The sequence below is a fragment of the Ips typographus genome, unplaced genomic scaffold (genome assembly GCF_016097725.1).
Source record: "Ips typographus isolate SLU unplaced genomic scaffold, UJ_Ityp_2.0 IpsContig73, whole genome shotgun sequence".
Lineage (NCBI taxonomy): Eukaryota > Metazoa > Arthropoda > Insecta > Coleoptera > Curculionidae > Ips > Ips typographus.
The window spans coordinates 366,466-385,906 of NW_028098578.1; the positions used below are offsets into that span (position 1 = coordinate 366,466).

At 36.6% G+C, this 19,441-nt stretch overlaps 1 protein-coding gene and 1 long non-coding RNA gene across 2 annotated transcripts in view; one reads left to right on the top strand and one right to left on the bottom strand.

The window, feature by feature from the left end:
* Positions 1–4,031, bottom strand: part of LOC145739872 (uncharacterized) — a 175,970-nt gene extending 171,939 nt beyond the window's left edge. The window contains exon 1 of the long non-coding RNA XR_014181259.1: positions 3,797–4,031. This is a non-coding gene — a long non-coding RNA (uncharacterized LOC145739872). The remainder of the gene's footprint in view (positions 1–3,796) is intronic.
* Positions 29–19,441, top strand: part of LOC145739871 (protein nervous wreck-like) — a 56,588-nt gene continuing 37,175 nt past the window's right edge. Inside the window, 1 exon segment of the mRNA XM_081995209.1 lies at positions 29–154. Within this exon segment, the coding sequence (XP_081851335.1) occupies positions 152–154 (3 nt within the window). The 5' untranslated portion in view covers positions 29–151.

Below are 19,441 nucleotides of genomic sequence, written 5' to 3' on the forward strand. Positions count from 1 at the left end.
GATTTACAGCTGAAAGAACCGATAAACAAAAAATCTGACGAGACTCCAATAGAAACAGTGTCGAGTAGGGATTTGGAGGTTGAAGTTGAAGAAGTGGAGGATACTCCACAGGATTCAGGTCAGCTGGCTATTAGTAGCAGTACTGGGAGTGATGGTAAGTTAAAACCTTTTTTATTTACAAAATTTCTTATTGTAAAAGGCTTGTTGCCAAATTTCAATTGCTACAAATCCCCATAAAAATGCTTGTCATTATTAAGAAATATTTTTGATTTTTAACCAAAAATATGGAAAAATACCAATTTTACCTGGGTAGCCAGAATAAAGAATTTTTTTCAAAAAATAGGGATATTTTTTTCTTTGGTTATATTTTTTCGGAGTATTACCAGGGGAATAACTGGGGAATAATTTGAAATCGAACACTTACTAATCGAAACCAGCCCTTTTGGGACAGTTTATGACACATTATACCTGAAAAATCTGTGAAATCTAAAGTTTTGTATTTAAGTAATGTACGGTAAAATAAAATTGAAACAGGAAATTTACCTATTTTACTAGTAAATTTATGAGTTTTAAAGTTATGAGTTTGACAGAACTATGAATCCACCTTAATTCTTGCAAATTCTATGAAAATTTTAATAGTTTTGACATTAGTGACAGATATCAGGTGGTTTTTGGAGGATAATAAGATAATACCTAAGGATAGCTAGGCAGTCACGTAACCACTGTCAAAATAACTGTCATAAATCTAAAAAACACGGTTTGTATCGAATACTGCAAGAAAGCTTTTCTAAATCCTGATTTTTGCAACATTTGAGCACAATTTGACAGTATGAGACAAAATTGCTTGTAAAACACACTTGGAGAGAAAATGGCTGTTTTATGCCTGTTTCCCCGATACTTCCAAGTCGATTTAAAGTACAACTTAAGCTAAGTTGAGGTTTGAATGTGACAGATTAGGTGCAAAATAATGCAGTCTAAACTAAACTTAACTGAGCTGTCCTTAAACTCAACTTGGCCAATGATTGGGAAAACGGACATTAAGCATATTTTTGAAATTCTCATTAAATTTTCTATCCAATAACATGAAAAAACACTACAAGATTTGGTACAGCCACGGAGAAAAGCGGTATCAAAGCTGGAACTGACAGAAACACAGTTTGAAAGGACAGTTAGAGACAAAGTTGCCTGTAAAACTCACTTGGAGTAAAAAAATTATTGTTTTAAGCACATTTTTGGAATCCTCATTAAATTTACTATCCAGTAACCTGAAAAAACATTATGAAATTTGGTACAGTCAGGGAGAAAAGCGGTTTTAAAATTTGAACTGCCAGAAACACAGTATTTGTAATTTCCCATCACTATATTTAAATTTGGCGTGTACTACAGTGTTCTAAACCGGTTTTTATCAGCTATTAGTGTTCTTTCTTCATAAAAACTTGGTCTTGAAAATAAAACAGAGTATATTTTGACATTTAAATGAAATTTCTAGTTATCATAGTCAAAGAAAGAAAATAAAGATGTCCAGTTTGAAGGAAAGAGAGAAGGATAAAATTAATGAAGATAAGGAAAGTGCAATGAGAGTTTTGAAACGAACTTTCTAACTCTCACAGTAACTAACTTAGGAGCTGTCAAATTATGACATTTTTAAAAAGCTTGTTCACTTGCACTGCTCTATTTCCGATCAAATATCTCGGTTATTTGTAACCTCTGGAAGAAAATTGAGTTTAGTGAAAAGAAAGTCAAAATTATGGGATACACTTTGACGTTTGAACGAACGTCCTAAATGTCATAGGAACCAAGTCAGGAGCTGTCAAATTGTTACACCTTCAATATTTCTAGTACAGTTAACTTTCGTATTTCATGTTAAATGTCACGGTAATTTCTAATTTTTTAAATGAAATTGTGCTGAGATGAAAGAATGCTTATATATTACCGAGTATATTTTGACGTTTAAATGAAATTTATAGTTGTCATAGTAACCACGTTAGCACGTGTCAAATAAGGACACCTGTAATTTTTGAAAAAAACAAAATAAAGATGTCCAGTTTGAAGGAAATAGAGAAAGAGAAAATTAATGAAGATAGGGAAAGTGCAATGATGAGTTTTGAAACGAACTGTCAGAAGAAGCTTGTTCACTTGCACTGCTCTATTTCCGATCAAATATCTCGGTTATTTGTAACTTTTGAAAGAAAATTGTGTCTAGTTAAAATAAGGTCAAAATTACAGGCTACATTTTGACGTTTGAATGAATCTTTTAGCTAACATAGTAACCAAGTTAGCACGTGTCAAATAAGGACACCTCTGTCATCTTTAACGATAGAAAAATGTCAGTTTGAATGAAATGGGAAGGTATAAAGACATTGACGAAATGTAAATCCAAAAATAACAAATTGTAATCCAAAAAAAAATATTTTTTTTGGGGATTTTTTATTTAGACAAGGATCTGGCAACACTCAGTTTTACTGGTTTTACGCAAGAGAACTGCTGAGAAAATTCTGTTTTATTTAGTTTTTTTTTTTGAACAGTGCATGCATTAAAACATAATATCTTAATGAAAGCAAAATTGAGTGATATGTTTTCCATGTTTGTGTTGGGGATATAGGAGAAACAACAGGACCTAGTACAGCAGAAAACTCGGTGAGCCAAGCACCGTTACCAGCTGATACGGACGCGCCCAAACAGGTGGTAGGAGGTAGAGCCAGTATTCCTGAAAAGTTAGAACCCCACCAATTGGCCAGGTTGCAGGATTTGAAGGAGTCGAACGCTTAAGCGCCCTTATTAGGTCAGTTTTTAACATTTTAAACTTTAACCATTTTTGATCCTTTCAACCATTTGGTCGGTTTTTTTACTCTGATAATAGTTTTTCCCTCACTTGGGTTTAGTGTGGTAGCAGCTTTGGAGATGTCCGTACAGCTAACATCGGTGAGAATCTAAGTGTAAACAAAAAACACAAAGTCGTTTTAAATACAAAATGCTCGAATTTATGTTTTTTGTTGGCATTTACATTGGCAATTCAATGGTGGGAACATGGACTACTACTTTTTATTTTTTACATCTATGACAATGGTTCTGGCGATTTCATTATCGTGTTTGGTTTTTTAATTGCATGGCTTTTGATTCTCTCTCTAGGTTCTTGGCTACGTTATTTGTTCAGACATCGGTTGGATCATTTTTTATGGCGATCCTGGTGGCCTCTAAAAGAGAGTAAGACTAATAACCCCTCTTGGTCACCTTGAGGAATTTAGTTAAACTCTTATACAGGTTGTCCAGTAAGCACATGATCAAAAGGGTACTGTGGCATTCTTTAGATCGAAAGGTGGCGATTTGACGTAATTGTCATTAGAAAAAAGTGTTTTTTTTTGAAAAAAAATCTATTTTCGGAAATATTTGGAGAATGATTTTAATGAAACTTGCTGTGGACTTGTCTCTAAGTAAGGCTCATGGTTCGATGAAACAACCACGTCCATTTGCCTTCTAAGTTCTTCAGTGACTGGGTTCAAGAATTACTAGAACTTTTTATTTCGTCGCTAAAATTATTTTTTTATTATTTAATCTGATGTATTGGTTCTTTTTCAAGGTTTTACTACTCTTGGTAAAATCTTCTAGCATTCATTAATAGTTCTTCCGCAAAAACTGTTTTTTGTGTCCCCCTGCTATTTACCATTTTACACATTTTTATTGCAAATAATAATAATAACAGTTTTTATTTCGAATTGTGATTAGGATAGAGTACAATCTACATTATCAACTAATACAAAGGAAATAGCGTCATGGTAAACTATGAACTATGTAGTACTTAAAGATACTTATACAGTGTGACCCATTTAGAATGGAAACACCCCTATAAAATTTTAGGTTATTAACTGATTTCAATGATTTTTTTTTTGAAATAATTAGGAATTAAATGTCTATTACGGGAGAAAATTTTAAATATTTATTTCAGTTTTCAGGTCATATTACGATACTTTTTCTTGATAGAAAATGGAGAATAAACAACTTTCTAACTCTCACAGTAACTAACTTAGGAGCTGTCAAATTATGACATTTTTAAAAAGCTTGTTCAGTTGCACTGCTCTATTTCCGATCAAATATCTCGGTTATTTGTTACCTCAGAAAGAAAATTGTGTTTAATGAAAAGAAAGTCAAAATTATGGGATACCCTTTGACGTTTGAACGAACCTTCTAAATGTCATAGGAACCAAGTCAGGAGTTGTCAAATTGTTACACTTTCAATATTTTTGCAAAAAAAGATAAAACTTGTATAAAACCAAAAATTTGTTTGGTTAAGAAGCTAATCAGAGGTAATATAAAAATCAAAAATGGAATTTCTTCTAATGTACGAACTGCACTTTCTACCCATCTTTCATGGAAATTGGGCCTAATGCTAAGCTCACAAAAGTGAAAACCACAACATAGCTCGTATAGTTTGTGATTGGTCGAAAAAATCACACCCTGGTGCTGTAATTTTCACAAATAACCACTTTTGGCAACCTTCAATCATGCAAAAAGTCAAAACTGAGCGTCAAAATTTATAGTTTATTTAAAATAGACAGTGCAAAAGACGAATGATTGAATACTACAAAACCAGAACGTTATCGCAACATTTCGAAAGTTCCCGATATACCAGAAAGGTAACAACTTAATGTAACTCTTGCAGCAGCCCTTCGTAACCGACTCTCAATTTTCCTTACTTTCCCTTTCTGGAGTGGGATGAATCCCCCCCCTTTGAGTCCCTCCACCAAGTCTGTTACCAAATTGGCGCGTTCGCGTATGGGGCGCAAAAATATCGATATTTGTTGCGCCGACGCTCCGTGCCGCCCCACACTGCCGCCTCCACATCCAAACCCCCCCTGGAATCGATACACCATCATCATCGAGAGTTTTCTGGTGGATTTTGCCTTCACGGTGAAGGATCGTTCGCGTTTAAACCTCTTCAGCCACTGCAGTTCAACTGGTTTTGCATGAGCCCCAATTTACTCCTGGGTGCCTTTTTCGCTGTTGCACCACGCTATCATGCAGCCACCTCCGAGGAAGGTGGGCAGAACGTGTAGTTTTTTGCTTTCTTACTTAATTTAACCTTTTCGTTTCGCAATTTTTATAGTGTTTTGTTAATTTAGTGCACACACTTTTTTTGGGGGTGTTAATCTTAAATGCAAAAGGTCACAGGGTATAGGACATTTTGAACACTAATTCAGTTCGGATAACAGTTTATCCGGTCTGAGAGTGGAATTTTAAGATTTTTAATAGCTACTTTGTCAGATTGCGTGGTTTATTGGAGGGATTAGATTAGATAAGGCAGTGGCTAGTAAAGATATCAATCATCATCAGTTATTGGATGCTGAAAAGCTGTTCTGTTATCTCAACGTAGTAAAAATTTAGAAACCACCAAAGACAAAACACTCCGTTTTACACACTTTATTCACTTTTGTGTCGAAAACATAACATGGATAAACCGGTAAGTCCACTTAATTTGTATCATTTGCATGCATATTTTTTGACAGGTTTGTATCAGCACATTTCAGAGCAAATTCCAATCAAAGATTAGAATAACGGTCAAATATAGGTTAGAATATATTATGTTTTTGAGTATTTATTGATATTATCAGACTATATTTGATCAATATGCTGAAAATTTGAGTTCAGCTACGCACAACGTAATTTGAACGCGTTTTCAAAACTTTTCCCGTAAAAAACAAATTATTTGCCAATAAATATTGTACCGTCGTACTCCTTAATGACACACTTCTTGAACAACTCTGTATATTGTTTACAAACAATAAACTGACACTGACACTTAACCTCGCTATCTGACAACTTCAACTTCACTACAACCATCAATTCAACAACTCACTAACCAGGCCTGGTTCAGCTGCTTATATAGGCTTCCATGGTTTCTAGAAAATTCCCAAATATTCATGAAATTGACTTTCTCTCTCACACTCATTAAGCTATAACATAAATCTCTCTCTATATAAGCAACGGAGCCAGGATTTTCTAGAACACAGACAAAAGAATGTAGAACGTAAACAAAGCAACGTAACATACAGGGGTAACAACAAATAACTAAAGAAATCCTAACCAATAATCAAAAGTTCGCTTTGCAACACTGCCCCCCTCCTAGAGTTGATCGTCCCGATCATCAACTTCACCAGCTTTGGGTGGTCGGTAAGGTGCAAGTCGATCCAGGTGAACTATTTTCATTTTCGCCCGATGTCCTCGCTGTATTCTGTAGACGACGTCGTTCAGACGCTTTATAACGTCGTAGGGTCCCTCCCATGACCTCTGTAGCTTCGGCGACTTTCCTTTCTTTCGAGCAGGATTGTATAACCAGACCTGATCACCGGCTTGGAATCCGCTGCTGTTGGCCCTTTTGTCATATCTTGTCTTTAGTCGGTCGCTTGCAAATTTCAACTTCTGCCGGACTTCCTCATGGATCACGTGCAAGCGTTGCGCCAATTTTTCTGAATAGCTATCACAAGAGGCTGGGGGTTCTTCCGGTCGTCCAAAAAGAAGATCCATTGGCAAACGAAGCTCCCTTCCAAAGACAACACTAGCTGGTGTTTGGCCAGTGGAATCATGTACTGCCGATCGATAAGCCATCAGGAACAACGGAATGTGCTGATCCCAATCTGTCTGATTGTTATCGACGACTGTCCTTAGGAAGTTGTCTAGTGTCCGGTTGAAACGTTCCACCATTCCGTCTGACTGTGGGTGTAATGGAGTAGTTCTGGTTTTCTTAATTCCCAATCGATCACACACTTCCGTGAATACTGCCGATTCGAAATTACGCCCTTGATCCGAATGCAGCTCCCTCGGTACTCCAAATCTGCAGAAGAAGTTGTCAACCAGAACTTCTGCTACAGAAGCGGCTTCCTGGTTTGGTATTGCGTACACTTCTGGCCATTTACTGAAGTAGTCCATTGCGACCAAGACATAGCGATTTCCGGAATTAGTTTTGGGAAAAGGTCCAGCTATATCAACGGCAATCCTCTCAAACGGAGCTCCAACATTATACTGCTTCATACATCCTCGGCTCCGAGTTTTGGGACCCTTGCTACTGAAACAGTCTGCGCAACGCCGACACCAATCTTCTACATCTGAGCGGCTTTGTAGCCAATAGAACCTTTCCCTAACTTTTCTTAACGTTTTGTTGATGCCAAAGTGCCCTCCACCAATTCCATTATGGGCTTCTTTCAGTACGTCACTAACTCGGTTTCTTGGCAGAACTACCTGTAGTCGTTCTTCTTTCCCATCCGGACTTTCCCATTTTCTTTTTAGTAAATCTCCATCAATAATAAGGGACTCCCATAATGCCCAATATCCCTTTAATGTTGGAGACTTAGCGGAAATCTCCTCCCAATTTGGTCTTTCTCCACGCTCTTTCCAGTTAATTATCTGTCCTAAATCGGGGTCTTCTCGTTGATCGGCAGCCAAGTTTTCCCGATCCCATGCGATGTCATTTTTCAGAGCGATCCTTCGACAAGGCTTTCCAAATTCAGCTATCTCCAGGCGTTTACAGTGATTGCAACCTTCCACACAAGGTCTTCGTGACACTGCGTCCACGTTTCCGTGCAAACGTCCCTTTCTGTGTTCAATCTGGAAGTCATATTCTTGAAGTCTTTGCAACCATCGAGCTATTTGTCCTTCTGGATTTTTGAATTGAAATAGCCATTTCAGAGAGGCATGGTCCGTCCTTAGTCTGAATCGTTGTCCGTACAGGTATTTGTGAAACTGCTCGACTGTTTTCACTACGGCTAACAGCTCCTTCCTGGTTACGCAATAATTTCTCTCTGGCTTTGATAGTGATTTGCTGAAATAGGCGATCACTCGTTCTTCACCATCTTGGATTTGAGATAAAACTCCGCCTAAACCAATATTACTAGCATCTGCGTCCACAATAAACTCTTCCCCAGGTAGTGGAAAAGCCAAAACTGGTGGAGAACAAAGGGTTACTTTCAGTTCTTCCATGGCTTCCTGACATGTTGTAGTCCATTCGAAGGGCTGGTTATTCTCCGTCAATTTGTGTAGGGGTCTGGCTATATCAGCAAATCCACGAACAAACCTTCTGTAATAGGAACACAATCCCAGAAAACTTCTCAATTCGTGCTTGTCTTTCGGAACAGGCCAATTCTTTACAGCTTCAGTTTTCTTCGGGTCGGTTTTTACTCCTTTTGACGATATAACGTGTCCCAAGTATTCGACTTCTTCTTGGAAAAAGCTGCATTTCTTCGGATTTAATTTCAGGTTTGCCCCTCTGAACTTCTTGAAGATTTCTTCAAAGTTTTGCAGGTGTTCTTCAAATGTTTTGCCCATAATAATGATGTCGTCTAAATAAACAAGACAGGTTTTCCAAGTCAATCCTCGTAGAATAGTTTCCATTAATCTTTCGAAGGTTGCCGGAGCATTGCAAAGTCCAAAAGGCATGACGTTAAAATGCCACAAGCCATTTCCAGTTGAGAAGGCAGTTTTCTCTTTGTCCCGTTGATCCATCTCCACTTGCCAGTATCCGCTTTTTAGATCCAAGGTGGAAAACCACTTTGCGTTAGCCAGAGTGTCTATGGTGTCATCTATTCTGGGCAAGGGATAACTGTCTTTCTTAGTAACTTCATTTAGTCTTCTATAGTCCACGCAGAATCTTGTCGACCCATCTTTCTTAGTAACAAGTACCGCAGGAGAACTCCAAGGGCTGGTGGATGGCTCAATGACGCCGCGATCCGCCATGTCCTGTATAAGATTTTCCACTTCTGCCTGCTTAGCCAATGGGAGCCGTCTGGGTCTTTGTTTAATGGGCAAATAATCCCCTGTTTCAATTTTATGCCTCACTAAATGAGTTCTTCCCAAATCCGTTTCATTTAAGGCGAACACGTCCTTGTAGTCGTGAAGCAAACGGCCAAAAGTCTGTTTTTCTTGATCAGTCAAAATTGAGCTCGTCTTTTTCATTAAGTGCACCAAACACTCAGGAAGGTCACTGTCGGGGTTTGGTTTTGTTTCGTGCGACTCCTTAGTCACCATAAGTACTGGTTCGGATTTGGCTATTATATCGCCTTTTTTTAATCTTTGACCACATTCTTTCAAATTGGCGACTTTTACGTATGCTTGGCCGTTTTTTCTGCTGGACTAGGGTGCGGGCTACAAGAACTCCCTTCTTCACAGCATCATCTTCCTCTTCATAACTCGGTTCTATCAGCTGAAGTTTGCTCAATTCCGTTTTTCTGTCCAAATTAACTTTTACGATGGTCTCTGATCTTGCAGGTAAGTTGACATCTTCCTGCAACGTGACTTTCCTCACACGCATATCTTGTTCGGGTGTCATCATAACAATCTCGTCTTGTCCAGTCTTGATCAGTCTATTCTCCAAATCCAGCTGGAACTTGTGTTGCTCCATAAGATCTAAGCCCATTAAGACGTCATCAGTTATGTTGGCCACAAAAACGGTATAGTTGAAGACATGTCGCCCAAGCTTCACTTCAGCTTCATGGATTCCCAGAACAGGCATTGACTCACCAGCGGCAGTTTCCAATATAAACTTTGTACCAGTGTCGCTAATCCTGCAGTGTTTCACTATGTCCGGCCTTACGATAGTATGGCAAGAACCGGTATCAACAACCATTTGGCAATCCCGGCCGCAAATCTTACCGGTCACTATTAAGCTGGTGTTTTCGTGCTGAAGACGGGCTACTTTAATTATGGTTGGTGGGGCTTGACAGTGTTGCATAGCCAGCTTTTGCCCCGGAAAACTGGCTACTCTTCGTTGTCCTGGTTCTGCATTCTTCTAGGTTTGCGGCACTGCGATTGAATGTGCCCCTTTTCTCCACAGTTCCAGCATTCCAATGACCGAGTAAACGTGGTGGTTTGAGCGTTTCGGTTGTTCTGACTTCTTCTATTTAACGCTCCCATTAGTTCTTTTCGAAATGCCTCCAGCTGACGACTCAAGTCTGACTGAGTTGTGTGATCTGAATTGGAATATCGGTTTCTCGGTTCCGGTGTAAGGCTTCTGACTTGACGCACTCAAGTATGTCCTCGTGATACTTGCTTGACCACCTCAAACTCCAAAGCGTAGGCAAGAGCATCATGCAATGTTTGGCATCTCGCTAATCGTATTGCTTGCTCTGTGTCACAATCTTTAAGACCTCGTACAAAAGCCCGTACTGCCATTCGCTCTCTAATGTCGTGAGAGGCCGTTGGATAGGCCAGACAAACTAATCGAGCAATGTCGGCTTCATACTGTTGAAGTGTTTCCGTGCTTCTTTGGGTCCTACTAGACAACTGAGCTTCGTATACTTGTTCTAGGTGCTTATTTCCAAATCTCATCTCTAAATGTTGGATTAAGTCGTCGTAGTTTTTGTACTGGCTCTCGTCCAAAGTCTGCAAAACCTCCAGTGCTTCTTCTCGAAGTGACAAAACCAAGGCAGTGGCTTTGTCACTTGATGTCCAATTGTTGGCCTCTGCGGCAGCCTCAAACTGTTTTTTGTAAACCTGCCATGAGGTCTTACCGTCGAAAACTGGTGGCTTAATATCTGAGCAGACTCTAGAACTGGCGACTACGGTTGGCTTTGAAGACTTTTCCTGTAGTTTGTCAAACTCCTCTCGCAAGGTCTGAACGGTCTTCTCCATAACGCTTATCCTCTCATTTACCTTTTCTTCCAAAATTTCCATCCTGTTGTCCATTTCTCCTTTTATTTCATTTATTACTCGGTCTAATTTTTCATCTTGTTGTTGAAACTGATCTTTAATTTGGTCTTGGCTCGCTTTCATTTCTTCGAACTTTTGGTCCTGACTTGCTTTTAACACCTCGAACTGCTCTTGACTTATTTGGCTTGCTTTTAACTCCTCGAACTGCTCTTGACTTATTTGGCTTGCTTTCATTTCTTCGAACTTTTGGTCTTGGCTTGCTTTCATTGCTTGAATCATCTCCATAAGTTGTTTCATTCCTTCATCCATTTTGGCGCTTTGTTGTCGTGTACTCACAGGCATTCAACACACCTTCTGCTTTTGTCGGTTTATTCTGTCTTCCTCTGGATCTCTTCTTCGATTCTCCTATCCCACTTCTGACACCAAATGTACCGTCGTACTCCTTAATGACACACTTCTTGAACAACACTGTATATTGTTTACAAACAATAAACTGACACTGACACTTAACCTCGCTATCTGACAATTTCAACTTCACTACAACCATCAATTCAACAACTCACTAACCAGGCCTGGTTCAGCTGCTTATATAGGCTTCCATGGTTTCTAGAAAATTCCCAAATATTCATGAAATTGACTTTCTCTCTCACACTCATTAAGCTATAACATAAATCTCTCTCTATATAAGCAACGGAGCCAGGATTTTCTAGAACACAGACAAAAGAATGTAGAACGTAAACAAAGCAACGTAACATACAGGGGTAACAACAAATAACTAAAGAAATCCTAACCAATAATCAAAAGTTCGCTTTGCAACAATATTATTGAACTAATAACTAAATTTACACTAGTAGAAGATAACTGAGATAAGAGTAAGTAATCGTGTGTTTATACTATGTAATGGACTAATAGACAGTGTTATTTCTTAAATTTTTTGGGCGAAAAAACGAAATTTTGAACCACTCTGTTATTGATTTGAGTGGGATTTTAAAAAGTTACTCTCTACTTTCATATCGTGGTGTAAAAAGTATAAAGAAGAATCACATCTAAAAATTTGGCAATTTACTATTAAAACTGTAAGTGGTTTTCAAGACTGTCTTTCTGGAAATTCAAATTTTAACACCATTTTTCGCTCTGACTGTACTAAATTTTGTAGTGTTTTTTCAGGTTATGGGATAGGAAATTTAATGAAGATTCCAAATATGTGCTTGAAACTGTCATTTCCTTACTCCAAGTGGGTTTTACCAGCGATTTTGTCCCTGACTTTCCTTTAAATCTGTCTTTCTGGCAGTTCAAACTTTAGCACCATTTTTCTCCCTGACTGTACGAAATCTTGTACTGTTTTTCCGGGTTCTTGGATAGGAAATTTAATGATAATGCCAAAAATGTGCTTGAAACTGTCATTTTCTTACTTCAAGTGGGTTTTACCAGCGATTTTGTCCCTGACTGTCCTTTAAAACTGTCTTTCTGGCAGTTCAAACTTTAGCACCATTTTTCTCCCTGACTGTACGAAATCTTGTACTGTTTTTCCAGGTTCTTGGATAGGAAATTTAATGAAGATTCCAAAAATGTGCTTGAAACTGTCATTTTCTTACTCCAAGTAGGTTTTACCAGCGATTATGTCACTGACCGTCCTTTAAATCTGTCTTTCTGGCAGTTCAAACTTTAGCACCATTTTTCTCCCTGACTGTACGAAATCTTGTACTGTTTTTCTAGGTTCTTGGATAGGAAATTTAATGATAATGCCAAAAATTTGCTTGAAACTGTCATTTTCTTACTCCAAGTGGGTTTTACCAGCGATTTTGTCCCTGACTGTCCTTTAAATCTGTCTTTCAGGCAGTTCCAACTTTAGCACCATTTTTCTCCCTGACTGTACCAAATTTTGCATTATTTTTTCAGGTTACGGGATAGGAAATTTAATGATAATTCCAAAAATGTGCTTGAAACTGTCATTTTCTTACTCCAAGAGGGTCTTACCAGTGATTTTGTCTTTGACTATCCTTTCAACCTGTCGTTCTGGCAAATCAAACTTTAACACAATTTTTCTTTCTGAATGTATCAAATTTTTAAAATTTTTTCATGTTATGGGATAGAAAATTTAATGATGATTCCAAAAATGTGATTAAAACTGTAATTTTCTTACTCCAAGATGGTTTTACCAGTGATTTTGTCTTTGACTATTCTTTAAAATTGTCTTTCTGGCAGTTCAAACTTTAGCACCATTTTTCTCCCTGACTGTACCACATTTTGCATTGTTTTTTCAGGTTATGGGATAGGAAATTTAATGATAATTCCAAAAATGTGCTTGAAATTGTCATTTTCTTACTCCAAGTGGGTTGGTTTTACCAGCGATTATGTCCCTGACTGCCTTTGAAATTTGAAACTGTCTTTCTGGCAGGTCAAACGTTAACACCATTTTTTTCCCCTGACTGTACCAAATTTTGCATTGTTTTTTCAGGTTATGGGATAGGAAATTTAATGATAATTCCAAAAATGTGCTTGAAACTGTCATTTTCTTACTCCAAGAGGGTTTTACCAGTGATTTTGTCTTTGACTATCCTATAAACCTGTCTCTGGCAATTCAAACTTTAACACCATTTTTCTCCCTGACTGTACTAAATTTTGAAAATTTTTTCAGGTTATGGGGTAGAAAATTTAGATATGATTTCAAAAATGTGGTTAAAACTGTCATTTTCTTACTCCAAGAGGGTTTTACCAATGATTTTGTCTTTGACTATCCTTTCAACCTGTCTTTCTGGCAATTCAAACTTTAGCACCATTTTTCTCCCTGACTGTACCAAATCTTGCATTGTTTTTTCAGGTTATGGGATAGGAAATTTAATGATAATTCCAAAAATGTGCTTGAAACTGTCATTTTCTTACTCCAAGTGGGTTTTACCAGCGATTTTGTCCCTGACTGTCCTTTAAAACTGTCTTTCTGGCACGTCAATCTTTAACACCATTTTTTCCCCTGACTGTACCAAATTTTGCATTGTTTTTTCAGGTTATGGGATAGGAAATTTAATGATAATTCCAAAAATATGCTTGAAATTGTCATTTTCTTACTCGAAGAGGGTTTTACCAGTAATTTTGTCTTTGACTATCCTTTCAACCTGTCTTTCTGGCAATTCAAACGTTAACACCATTTTTCTCCCTGACTGTCCCAAATTTTGAAATTTTTTTCAGGTTTTGGGGTAGAAAATTTAGATATGATTTCAAAAATGTGGTTAAAACTGTCATTTTCTTACTCCAAGAGGGTTTTACCAATGATTTTGTCTTTGACTATCCTTTCAACCTGTCTTTCTGGCAATTCCAAATTAGCACCATTTTTCTCCCTGACTGTACCAAATCTTGCATTGTTTTTTCAGGTTATGGGATAGGAAATTTAATGATAATTCCAAAAATGTGCTTGAAACTGTCATTTTCTTACACCAAGTGGGTTTTACCAGCGATTTTGTCCCTGACTGTCCTTTAAAACTGTCGTTCTGGCACGTCAATCTTTAACACCATTTTTTCCCCTGACTGTACCAAATTTTGCATTGTTTTTTCAGGTTATGGGATAGGAAATTTAATGATAATTCCAAAAATATGCTTGAAATTCTCATTTTCTTACTCGAAGAGGGTTTTACCAGTGATTTTGTCTTTGACTATCCTTTCAACCTGTCTTTCTGGCAATTCAAACGTTAACACCATTTTTCTCCCTGACTGTCCCAAATTTTGAAATTTTTTTCAGGTTTTGGGGTAGAAAATTTAGATATGATTTCAAAAATGTGGTTAAAACTGTCATTTTCTTACTCCAAGAGGGTTTTACCAATGATTTTGTCTTTGACTATCCTTTCAACCTGTCTTTCTGGCAATTCAAAATTAGCACCATTTTTCTCCCCGACTGTACCAAATCTTGCATTGTTGTTTCAGGTTATGGGATAGGAAATTTAATGATAATTCCAAAAATGTGCTTGAAACTGTCATTTTCTTACACCAAGTGGGTTTTACCAGCGATTTTGTCCCTGACTGTCCTTTAAAACTGTCGTTCTGGCACGTCAATCTTTAACACCATTTTTTCCCCTGACTGTACCAAATTTTGCATTGTTTTTTCAGGTTATGGGATAGGAAATTTAATGATAATTCCAAAAATATGCTTGAAATTGTAATTTTCTTACTCGAAGAGGGTTTTACCAGTAATTTTGTCTTTGACTATCCTTTCAACCTGTCTTTCTGGCAATTCAAACGTTAACACCATTTTTCTCCCTGACTGTCCCAAATTTTGAAATTTTTTTCAGATTATGGGATAGAAAATTTAATGATAATTCCAAAAATGTGCTTAAAACTCTTTAACTTAAACTTAAACTTTTCTCACTCGAAGTGGATTTTACCAGCGATTTTGTCCCTGACTGTCCTTTAAAACTGTCTTTCTGGCAGTTCAAACTTTAACACCTATTTTCTCCCTGACTGTACAGGGTGATTGATTAAATTTTGACCACCCCCTTAACTTTCTTAATTTTGATTTTAGCAAAAAACGTTAAATACAAAACTAGAAGATATTTAGGTCTACTTTATTCTTAGATAAACAGTTATTATACAGGGTTTCCCAAATTTTAGTAACGAACCAAACTTATGTTTTTTTAAACACAATGACCAACTTTTTATCCGATATTTGCATTCTACGTCAAATTTTTGGGAATTGATGTAAAATGTCTGTATCGATATTCAACTGTTTCCGCAGCATCTGATACTTTAACAATGTTTCCTCGACTATGTGATTAAAGTTTAATTTAGTTACTCAAATTTGGGGCAGCCTGTATAATGACTGTTTATATAAGAGTAAAAGTAGACCCAAATATCTATAACTGTTGCTACAACTAGTTTTTTTACTAAAATCAAAAATACGGAAGTTAAGGGGGTGGTTAAAATTCAATCAATCAAGGAATCTGCTGCGAATACATTTGAATATCGATACAGACATTTTACATCAATTCCTAGAATTTGACGTAGAATTCAAATATCGGATAAAAAGTTGGTCATCGTATTTAAAAAAACATAAGTTTGGTTTATTACTCAAATTTGGGACACTCTGTATAATAACTGTTTATCTAAAAATAAAGTAGACCTAAATATCTACTGGTTTTGTATTTAACGTTTTTTGCTAAAATCAAAATTAAGAAAGTTAAGGGGGTGGTCAAAATTCAATCAATCACCCTGTACCAAATTTTGCATTGTTTTCTGTCATCCTCTCCCTTCAAATGGGTTTTAGCAGCAATTTTGTCCTTGACTGTCCTTTCAAACTGTCTTTCTGGCAGTTCAAACTTTAACACAGTTTTTTTCCGTGACTTTTCCAAATTTTGAATTGTTTTCTGTCATTTTCTCCCCCCAAATGGGTTTTAGCACCATTTTTCTCCCTGACTGTACAAAATCTTGTACTGTTTTTCCAGGTTCTTGGAGAGGACATTTAATGATAATGCCAAAAATGTGCTTGAAACTGTCATTTTCTTACTCCAAGTGGGTTTTACCAGCGATTTTGTCCCTGACTGCCCTTAGAACTGCCTTTCTGGCAGTTCAAACTTTAGCACCATTTTTCTCCCTGACTGTACAAAATCTTGTACTGTTTTTCCAGGTTTTTGGATAGGAAATTTAATGAGGATTCCAAAAATGTGCTTGAAACTGTCATTTTCTTACTCCAAGTAGGTGTTTTACCAGCGATTTTGTCCCTGACTGTCCTTTAAATCTGTCTTTCTGGCAGTTCGAACTTTAGCACCATTTTTCTCCCTGACTGTACCAAATTTTGCATTATTTTTTCAGGTTACGGGATAGGAAATTTAATGATAATTCCAAAAATGTGCTTGAAACTGTCATTTTCTTACCCCAAGAGGGTTTTACCAGTGATTTTGTCTTTGACTATCCTTTCAACCTGTCTTTCTGGCAAATCAAACTTTAACACCATTTTTCTTTCTAAATGTATCAAATTTTTAAAATTTTTTTATGTTATGGGATAGAAAATTTAATGATGATTCCAAAAATGTGGTTAAAACTGTAATTTTCTTACTCCAAGATGGTTTTACCAGTGATTTTGTCTTTGACTATTCTTTAAAATTGTCTTTCTGGCAGTTCAAACTTTAGCACCATTTTTCTCCCTGACTGTACCAAATTTTGCATTGTTTTTTCAGGTTATGGGATAGGAAATTTAATGATAATTCCAAAAATGTGCTTGAAATTGTCATTTTCTTACTCCAAGTGGGTTGGTTTTACCAGCGATTATGTCCCTGACTGTCTTTGAAATTTGAAACTGTCTTTCTGGCAGGTCAAACTTTATCACCATTTTTTTCTCCTGACTGTACCAAATTTTGCATTGTTTTTTCAGGTTATGGGATAGGAAATTTAATGATAATTCCAAAAATGTGCTTGAAACTGTCATTTTCTTACTCCAAGAGGGTTTTACCAGTGATTTTGTCTTTGACTATCCTTTAAACCTGTCTCTGGCAATTCAAACTTTAACACCATTTTTCTCCCTGACTGTACTAAATTTTGAAAATTTTTTCAGGTTATGGGGTAGAAAATTTAGTTATGATTTCAAAAATGTGGTTAAAACTGTCATTTTCTTACTCCAAGTGGGTTTTACCAGCGATTTTGTCCCTGACTGCCCTTAGACCTGTCTTTCTGGCAGTTCAAACTTTAGCACCATTTTTCTCCCTGACTGTACGAAATCTTGTACTGTTTTTCCAGGTTCTTGGATAGGAAATTTAATGAGGATTCCAAAAATGTGCTTGAAACTGTCATTTTCTTACTCCAAGTAGGTTTTACCAGCGATTTTGTCCCTGACTGTCCTTTAAATCTGTCTTTCTGGCAGTTCGAACTTTAGCACCATTTTTCTCCCTGACTGTACCAAATTTTGCATTATTTCTTCAGGTTACGGGATAGGAAATTTAATGATAATTCCAAAAATGTGCCTGAAACTGTCATTTTCTTACTCCAAGAGGGTTTTACCAGTGATTTTGTCTTTGACTATCCTTTCAACCTGTCTTTCTGGCAAATCAAACTTTAACACCATTTTTCTTTCTGAATGTATCAAATTTTTAAAATTTTTTTATGTTATGGGATAGAAAATTTAATGATGATTCCAAAAATGTGGTTAAAACTGTAATTTTCTTACTCCAAGATGGTTTTACCAGTGATTTTGTCTTTGACTATTCTTTAAACTTGTCTTTCTGGCAGTTCAAACTTTAGCACCATTTTTCTCCCTGACTGTACCAAATTTTGCATTGTTTTTTCAGGTTATGGGATAGGAAATTTAATGATAATTCCAAAAATGTGCTTGAAATTGTCATTTTCTTACTCCAAGTGGGTTGGTTTTACCAGCGATTATGTCCCTGACTGCCTTTGAAATTTGAAACTGTCTTTCTGGCAGGTCAAACTTTACACCATTTTTTTCTCCCTGACTGTACCAAATTTTGCATTGTTTTTTCAGGTTATGGGATAGGAAATTTAATGATAATTCCAAAAATGTGCTTGAAACTGTCATTTTCTTACTCCAAGAGGGTTTTACCAGTGATTTTGTCTTTGACTATCCTTTAAACCTGTCTCTGGCAATTCAAACTTTAACACCATTTTTCTCCCTGACTGTACTAAATTTTGAAAATTTTTTCAGGTTATGGGGTAGAAAATTTAGTTATGATTTCAAAAATGTGGTTAAAACTGTCATTTTCTTACTCCAAGTGGGTTTTACCAGCGATTTTGTCCCTGACTGCCCTTAGAACTGTCTTTCTGGCAGTTCAAACTTTAGCACCATTTTTCTCCCTGACTGTACGAAATCTTGTACTGTTTTTCCAGGTTCTTGGATAGGAAATTTAATGAGGATTCCAAAAATGTGCTTGAAACTGTCATTTTCTTACTCCAAGTAGGTTTTACCAGCGATTTTGTCCCTGACTGTCCTTTAAATCTGTCTTTCTGGCAGTTCGAACTTTAGCACCATTTTTCTCCCTGACTGTACCAAATTTTGCATTATTTCTTCAGGTTACGGGATAGGAAATTTAATGATAATTCCAAAAATGTGCCTGAAACTGTCATTTTCTTACTCCAAGAGGGTTTTACCAGTGATTTTGTCTTTGACTATCCTTTCAACCTGTCTTTCTGGCAAATCAAACTTTAACACCATTTTTCTTTCTGAATGTATCAAATTTTTAAAATTTTTTGATGTTATGGGATAGAAAATTTAATGATGATTCCAAAAATGTGGTTAAAACTGTAATTTTCTTACTCCAAGATGGTTTTACCAGTGATTTTGTCTTTGACTATTCTTTAAAATTGTCTTTCTGGCAGTTCAAAATTTAGCACCATTTTTCTCCCTGACTGTACCAAATTTTGCATTGTTTTTTCAGGTTATGGGATAGGAAATTTAATGATAATTCCAAAAATGTGCTTGAAATTGTCATTTTCTTACTCCAAGTGGGTTGGTTTTACCAGCGATTATGTCCCTGACTGCCTTTGAAATTTGAAACTGTCTTTCTGGCAGGTCAAACTTTAACACCATTTTTTTCCCCTGACTGTACCAAATTTTGCATTGTTTTTTCAGGTTATGGGATAGGAAATTTAATGATAATTCCAAAAATGTGCTTGAAACTGTCATTTTCTTACTCCAAGAGGGTTTTACCAGTGATTTTGTCTTTGACTATCCTTTAAACCTGTCTCTGGCAATTCAAACTTTAACACCATTTTTCTCCCTGACTGTACTAAATTTTGAAAATTTTTTCAGGTTATGGGGTAGAAAATTTAGTTATGATTTCAAAAATGTGGTTAAAACTGTCATTTTCTTACTCCA